The 8,916-nt window shown below is 37.6% G+C and overlaps 1 protein-coding gene across 1 annotated transcript in view; it reads left to right on the forward strand.

The window, feature by feature from the left end:
- Positions 1–8,648, forward strand: part of LOC119525308 (adhesion G protein-coupled receptor E1-like) — a 47,117-nt gene extending 38,469 nt beyond the window's left edge. The window contains exons 15-18 of the mRNA XM_037823996.1: positions 52–143; positions 4,309–4,477; positions 4,600–4,704; positions 8,598–8,648. Coding sequence (XP_037679924.1) covers positions 52–143; positions 4,309–4,477; positions 4,600–4,704; positions 8,598–8,603 — 372 coding nt within the window. The 3' untranslated portion in view covers positions 8,604–8,648. The remainder of the gene's footprint in view (positions 1–51; positions 144–4,308; positions 4,478–4,599; positions 4,705–8,597) is intronic.
- Positions 8,649–8,916: the final 268 nt, after the last annotated feature.

The raw sequence follows: 8,916 nt of genomic DNA on the forward strand, positions 1-8,916 counted from the left end.
CCTGGTATTGACCCTAACTTCTTAGGGCATCCCTTCTGCTTGACTTTGTAGGTCAACTCCATCCTCCTCACTTGGAACTTGAGGATCCTGAGGCAGAAACTTTCCAGTGTCAATGCCGAGGTCTCAACGTTCAAAGACACCAGGTGCAGTCCCTCTTCCTTTCCTACCTCTTACAGTCTTCCTTCTTTCTTCCAGAAAGTTTTGTGGAATGCCAGATCCTATGCCCAAAATAGAGGGGTGATGAGGCCTATTTAGAATAGCAAAGTGTCTAGGACTGGAACCAGACTGGGGCTCAAACCCCAGCACTAACCCTTATTTTCTGTGTGACCTTAGACAAGTTACTTAACTTCTCTGGTGCTCGGTGTCCTCATCTATACACTAGGAATATTAATATGCTCAATTTATGAGGCTTATGAAGCACTCAGCCAAGTAATAAGGAAAAGTGAGTGCTACATGTATTACAGGTATCAATTCTCTTTTCCAGTGTTCTCCTGTGCATATATAGATGCACATTTACAAAAAAAAGGAACAATAATATTTTATTTCCTATAACTGTTTTTTCTCTTAACGGATACTATGTCATGAATATTTTCCCTATAATATCACTTTTACATTTTATTTCAGTATAATGATGCAGGACAACTTATTTAAATTTCCCCTTATTCTTGGATATTTAAATTCTTTTTTTTTTCTTTTTTGCTATTACGAACCATACTGCCTTGAATACCCTTGTAGATAAATCTTCTTCCACATCCATGGTTATTTAATTATAAATTGTGAAATTGCCTGAGTTAAAGGAAAGGTTGAAATGTAATATTTTTTTTATTAAACAGTGTACATTATTTTAAAGTAAATTAGTTCAATTTATGTCACCAACACAATCAGTGAGAATATTTGTTTCTCTGCAGCTGTGCCAAACCTAGGGTTTATCCTTATTTTTTGTCTTCGCATTTTAAGAAATGACATATACTATGCCATCATTTTCATTTCATATGTATTATTTTATGTAATAGATGAAAGACTTTTTCACATTCTTACAGACCATTTGGGTTTCCTAACTTTGTTAATCTGCTATTTAAGAACCTACTAGAACCAGACATTTTCTAGGTTTCATTGTCAGTAACGTTCTGATGTCCTTTGCTTGCTTTCTTCACAGTGTCCAAGTCATGGACCCCTGAATTTTTTTTTTAAATTAATGCAAAAAGTTAAAATGAAGTTAATATATGCAACGGTAAAAACAAAAAAGCAGTAAGAATGCAAAAACATGAAAAACAATTCCCGTATTCTCCCTGTCTCCCCAACCTGAAGCAGCCATTATCACTTGAATTATGCTTCCTTCCAGAATATTCTATGCCTACACATTCACCTTCCTTGGATACATGATAGAATGCTGTGCATACCATTTTTTATTTTGCTTTATTCACTTGAGTTACAACATTTCATATCATCACTATGGCTAACAATGACAATAATGTTTATTTTATGCCAGTCAGTTTTAAGCACTAAGGGTCTTTTCATTTCATCATTCAATATGTAGAATAAGCTCATAGCATAGGTATTTTATTATCCCTATATCAAAGTGAGGAAACTGAGGCACAGGGAGGTGAAATAATTCACAGAGTCTGTAAATGATTCGGTGAGAATATGAATGCTGTGGTCTGTACCTTATCCACTAGAGCATATTTTCATTCTCATCGCATTGTACATCATGCCTATAATCTGCTTTCTGTCTCTATGGATTTGCCCATTGCAGACATTTCCTATATATGGAATCACACACGATGTGTCTGGCTTCTTTGACTTAATATAATGGTTTCAATACTCATCCATGCTGTAACTTGTATCAGTATTTCATTCTTTTTTATGGCTGAATAATATTCCACAGGTGGACAGACCACATTTTGTTGATCCATTCGTCAATTACTGGATATTTTGGGTAGTTTCAGTGGGGGAATGAGGAGTTACTGTTTAATGTGTACATTTCACTTTTTAAAATTTTATTGTGGTAACAAATATATACAGTATTAAATTTGCTATTTTAACTATTTTTAAGTGAACAATTCCATGGCATTAATTACAGTTACAATATTGTGCTGCCATTCCCATCATCCATTACCAAAACTTTTTCATGACACCAACGGAAGCTCTGTGCTTATGCAAACACCCTGCATTTTCCTCCTCCTTCCCCCCGGCCCTGGTTAAACCCTAATCTACTTTCTGTCTCTATGAATTTGCTTATTCTGCATATTTCATATAAGTGGGATTATACAACATTTGTCCTCTCTTTTCTGGTTTCTTCCATTCATCATAATGCATCATGTTTCCTCCATGTTGCAGCAGGTTAAAGAACTTCATGTTTTTTGCAGCTGAATAGCATTCCATCGTATGTGATACCACATTTTTAAAATCCATTCATTTGTTGATGGACACTTGGGTTGTTTTCACCTTTTCTTTTGGCTAGTGTGAATAATGCCACAATGAACTTTGGTGTACAAGTACGTGTTTGAAACCCTGCTTTCAATTTTTTTGGTCTATATCTAGAAGTGGAGTTGTCAGATCATATGTTAGTTCAATGTTTAATTATTTGAGAAACTGAAAAACTGTTTTCCCAAGTGCACCATTTTCTATTCAATCAAGAATGGTCATCCTTGCCAGTCCTTGTTTTCTTTTTTTTTTTTAATGATAGCCACCCTCGTGGTTGTGAAGTTGTATCATGTTGTGGTGTTTTCTGATTATAAAAATATAATAATGTGCATTTCAAACAATTTAGAACATACAGAAATTTATATTTAAAATTTACCCAAAGATTCTATATCTAGAGATTTCCATTGCTAATATGTCATTTTTTATTAATCAAGTTGTAGGTTTACAGAAAATCATGCATAAGGACAAAATTCTATATGCCACCCAAATGTTAACACCATGAATTGGTGTGGATGTGAACTATTGTTACAATTGATGATAGTGCATTTTTATCATTGTACTATTAAGTATATAATCCATGGTTTAACTTAGGGTTCAGTTTCAATATCTTTGTGGGTTGATTTGCATTTTCCTGATGACTAATATGTTGTGCATCTTCCCATGTGATCCTTGGACATCTATGTCTACTTAGGAGAAATGTGTTTTCAAACCCCTTGCACATTTTTTTTTAATTAGAGACGTTGTGGGTTTACAGAACTATCAGGCATAAAATACAGGGTTTCCCATATACCACCCCAGCATTGGTTTGGAACATTTGCTACAATTTTGACAGCACATTTTTGTAATTGTACTATTAGTTAAAGTTCATGGTTTAATGTAGGGTTCACAATTGTAATGTAGAGCCATAGAATCTTTTAAAATATTTTATTCTGTTACGATATGTGCAATCTAACATTTCCCATTTTAATCACATTAAGATATATATTTCAGTGCTGTTAGTTGTTTTCACATTGTTGTTCTACCTTCACCACCATCTATTACCAAAACATTTTCTTCATTCCAAATAGGAACCCTGTACACTTTAAGCCTAAACTTCTCATTCCATAATTCCACACTGTCCCACAGTAACCCATATTCTAGATTCTGACTCTATGAGTTTGCTTATTCTATTTGTTTCAAATCAATGAGATCATACAATATCTGTCCTTTTGAGTCTTATTTCACTCAACATGATGTCTTCAAATGTATCCATATCATGACATGTATAAGAACTTTTTACAGCTGGGTAATATATTTTACAGCTGGGTAATTCCTTTTTACAGCTGGGTAATATTCCACTGTATTAATACATCACATTTTGTTTATCCATTCATTGACTGGGCAATTGGATTGCTTCCATCTTTTGGAAATTGTAAACAATGCTGGTATGAACATTGGTGTGCAAATATGTGTTTGAGTACTTTCAATTCTTCTGGGTATTTACCTAGTAGCAGGATTGCTGGGTCATATAGTAATTCTATACTTAGTTTTCTGAGGAATTGTCAAATTGTCTTCCACAGTGGCTGTACCATTTTACATCTCCACCAGGAATGAATGAGTGTTTAAATTTCTCCACCTCCTCTCCCATGCTTGTCATTTTCCCTTTTATATAATAACTGTCTTTGCCCATATTTATATTGGGTTGTTTTCTTTTTATTAATGACCAGGTAAACATGCCTCTAGGATTTCTCTTCCTGCATGTGTCCTTTGGAGACTCTATCTTGAGTTCATTCGCACCCAGGAGGGGCTCACCTGGGAGCAGCCTCAGATGATTCCTGGGAGGGTGGCCCCCCAGGAGAACCCCCACATCCCAGAACCTCATCCTTTGCAAATCTTCTTCCACAGGTTACTGACGTTCAAAGCCTTTGCCCAGCTCTTCATCTTGGGCTGCTCTTGGGTGTTGGGCATTTTCCAGATTGGAGCCATGGCCAGTTTCATGGCCCACCTGTTCACCATCATCAACAGCCTGCAGGGCGCCTTCATCTTCCTCATTCATTGCCTGCTCAACCCCCAGGTGTGTGGTCCACCCTCCACCCTCCGACCTCCCCATCCCCCCTTTCATGGGACATTCTGTGCAGAGCTCACTTCCTGAATCTGGTTGTGATTTGTCTCAGTCTGATATGTCTCCACCTCCAGGTGCAAGAAGAATACAGGAGGTGGTTCACAGGGAAGATCAAGCCCAGCTCTCAGTCCCAGGCCTCAGGGGTCTTACTGTCATCCCTGCCCTCCACTTCCAAAATGGTGAGAGACTACGTGATTGTCCAGGTGCCTTGGTGGGAATTGAGACATCCACATTTGTTATCACACTAAATGAAGGGTGGGGATTACAATGGGGGCCTGGGAACCAGACTGCCTGGGGTTAGATCCCAGCTGTGCCCCTTAATTGCTGTAAATCTTGCATACATTATTTAAGCAGATACTCATACAGATATAAAATAATGAACACACATTAAAAATTTTATTTTATTACTTAATGAGAAGAATCAGGCAGATGCTATATCTCATTTAAATAATAATCTGAAGTAGGTATCTAGATAGCTATCTATATATTATGTATCTCTACCATATCTATATCTATCCTATCTGTATATATCATTTGATCCACCTTATCTATGTATCATCTATTCTATCTTTCTAGCCATCTATCCATCCATCCATCATTTCATCTATCACCCCCCATTCTCTCTATATCCCAGTCATTTCTGTTATATCTCTGTATCTCTCTAATCATCTATCTCTCTACTTATATCTATTTCCAGCTGCCTAGATATCTGTAATATAATATTTATATATGTAATATAAAGATTTTAATATATTTTTAGTTATTTTTATTTATTGTGATTTAGATGTAAATCTATTTATATGTAGACATATATGGCATATATATATAGACATGTGTATTTATATATGGGATATATATGAAATTTTGAATGAATGAGCAATGGGAGGCAAAACTGTTGTTTTTCATGGAAGTATTTTGCATTGCTCTTAGTTATCTACAATTAAGGAGTTGTGAAATAGTTCCCATGGGTCTGAATCATATAACCTGGAGAGACACCCTCGAGACAATGCATAGTTTTCCACTGAGGTACAAATTTTTATCTACACAAGTGATCTCATCCAATTGCATGGATTAAAATGTCACTACTAGAAAAGGCCCCCAATCTGCAGCCCTGCCTCCTCTCCTGAATTCTAGGCTCATAACCAATTAGACACCTAATGTCTCCACTTAGATGTCTAATAGATAACTCAAAATAACATACTCAAACCTGAACTTGAGATCCCCCACCTTCCATCTCAGTGTATGGTGCCTCCTTCTTTCCATTGCTCAGCCTGAAAGCTTGAAATCATTCTTGACTCCACTCTTCTCCTCACCCCATCTCCATCAGTCCATCAGCAAATCCTGTTGACTGTTTTCAAAATCTACCTAGAATCAGACCCCTTGCCTTCCTCTTCACTGCTTCCACCTGGAAAACACTCCACTGTGTCTTGCCAGGATTAATTATTTTTTATTTTTATTAGAGAAGTTGTGGGTTTACAGAACAACCATGCAGAAAACAAGTAATTTCCATATACCACTCTTACTAATACCTTGCATTGCTGTGGTACATTTGTGACAACTGATGAAAGCACATTTTCGTAACTGTCTTATTAACTGTTCTATGATTTAGTTTAGGGTTCACAGTTTGTATTGTGCAGCTCCCTGTTTGTTTGTTTTTTTAATTTATTCCAGTTCCACATATACAGCATAAAATTTCCCCTTTTTTACACATTTCCACTTTTCTCCCCATTAAGATATCTATTTTAAGTGCTGTTAATTATGTTCATAATATTTTGCTACCATCACCTCCATCCATTACCAAAACATTTCCATCATTCCCGATAGAAACTGCACATTTTAAGTCTTAACTTTCTATACCCTATCTCTACCCTGTCCCCTGGTATCCTTTATTCTAGATTCTGGCTCTGTATGTTTGCTCAATCTAATCATTTCTTTCCAGGATATTGAAATAGTCTCTCTCTAAGAGGCCTTCTCAAAACTCCACCTTTGGTCTGTTCTCCGTGAAGCCACCAGAGGGGGCCTGTGAGCACCTGAGTCAGGTCCTAACCCTCTTCTGCCCACAGCCCTCCAGGGCTCCCACTTCAGTGCGGTATAAAAGCCAAAGTCCTCCCCTCAGCCCACCAGGCCCTGCATGATTGACCTTTTTATCTCTCTGACCTCATCTTTGATAACCCACGCCACCTTTTCACTCTGCTCCCCTGAGAGTGGCCGCTGCTCAATTCTTTAAACAGGTTTGCTTTCCCTTAAAACCTCTGCGCTGACAGTGTGCTTTGTCCTGAATGACTTGTCTCAGTGTGCACCTGGCCAGCTGCCTCGCCTCCCTCACCTCCTTCAAGTCTTCATTAAATCACACCTTCTCGATGGAGTTTCCATCAAAACTCTCCTCATCTGCAATTCCTTCTCCCTAGTCTCTCCATTCATAATTAAAAAAAAAATTTTTATAACACGTTCCACATTTTAACATACTATGATTTACTTACTTATTTTTTTATTTATGGCATGCCTCTCCCTGTTTGATTTGATTCACTGATGTTTTCCATGCACCTACAACACATAATAGACATAGTAGAGGTCCTCATGTAATATATGTTGAGTAAACAAGAAATCATTACCTCAGTTTCCACATTGATAAAATGGGAATCTGACACTTATCTGTAAGTGGTGTGCTGTGATTAGATGTGTGTCTCAGTCTTCCAGGGCTGCTAGGACAAATACCATACAATGGGTTGGCTAAAACAACAGAGATTTACTTTCTTACGGTTTTGGAGGCTGGAGGCTTGCTTTTTTGCTGGGGTCAGTAGCATTCTGGTGCTGGCTGATCACAATCCTTGGGGTTCCTTGGTTTAAATCTCGTCCCTCTGTCACATGGTGCTGTCCTCTCCTATTTCTCCTGGGTTCCTGCTAACTCCTGCCTGTCATTTAAAAGCCTGCAGTAATCTGGACTAGGACACATCCTTATTTGTCTGGGGCACAACTTGACTAAAAATAACATCTTCAAGAAGTCCCAGTTGCAACTGGCTCACACCCAGAGGATGCGGATTAAGTTTAAAAAGATGTCTGAACAGATGAGCTAGTATGTATAGTGTTTACATGTCTTCCTAGGACATAGTAAGAACTCAATATTAAGTCTTGCAAAACCTGGTGGGTAAATATAATTAGCCCTCTTGCATCATGAGAAAATTGAGAATCATAGAGGTTAAGTTCAGTGGTTTCAGAATGACCCACAGAAATTGCAATATTGGAAATATTGACTAAATACTGGATTGCATATCATTTTACCAACATGTTTTAAAAAATAACTTTTATTATATTTTTAAATGACAAAGTTACTCCTTATGTAGGAAATTTTAGGAAACAATTGTAAGCCACAAAAATGACAATTGAAATGATTCATTGTCCCACCACACGAGGCCAGCAGTTAGTTACTTTGGCTGCAAATAACTAAGATCTTACTTACCAGAAGCTAAATTAAATAGGGAATTATGTTTCTTGTAAGAAAGGAAACCCAGAGTCAGGTGGCATGGCTTGGTGTTGTTATAAAAGGCCCACACTCTTCCTTGTTTCCTATCGCACCATCAGTGTGCTGGTTTTTCATCATATTGTTTTCATGGCTGCAAGATGGCTGCCTCAGCTCCAGACATCTTGGCCATGTTCAAGGCAAGAAGATGAGGGATTGGGTAGAAGCAGCCAAGTCTCCTTTCATGCCTCTCACTTTAACAGGAACAAAGGCTTTCCCAGAAACTTCTCAACAGATTTTCTTTTCACCTAATTGACAATAGTATGGCCACTTATGATTTTAGAAGAGCATGAGAAAACGTGTATTTGGCTTTCTGGCTTCTAGTGTGGGAGATATTAGTGAAAGCGTTGAGAATGGCTTTGGGTTTGACAATATGGCCTACCACAGCAGGAACAACCACTGTTAACCTTTTAATGTTTATCTTCCTAGACTTTTTTTTGTTATATTTGTCCCCCTTTACCTTTATAAGACCAATAATCTTATGGATATGAACCCTGTAATAACATTTGTACTAATGCTGCCACTGACTGAGGAAATTTTCTTTCTCCCACACAGGGTTAAAGTCCATTATTACTTCAAATATGTGATTGATCAATATTTGCAGACATCAGATGCCAGCAAGAGACTACCCCGAAGTCTTCTCTTCAAAGTTCTGGGCAATTCAGGGCACGATGGGCAGGGCTCTCTCTTCCCAGGGTTTCTTGCACTGCTAAGAACAATGGGTTCTGCCCCAGTTTATTGTTTTACTTTCTATGTCCTATGACTCTGTGTATTTCCAGAGATTTTAGGAAATAACAGAAACCAGTTCAGTGGCACAAGCAAGAACATCTGGCTACCAGTTTATTTTCTCTAAAACCTGTTGGTGCATGACTCT

Source organism: Choloepus didactylus (assembly GCF_015220235.1).
Source record: "Choloepus didactylus isolate mChoDid1 chromosome 25 unlocalized genomic scaffold, mChoDid1.pri SUPER_25_unloc1, whole genome shotgun sequence".
Lineage (NCBI taxonomy): Eukaryota > Metazoa > Chordata > Mammalia > Pilosa > Megalonychidae > Choloepus > Choloepus didactylus.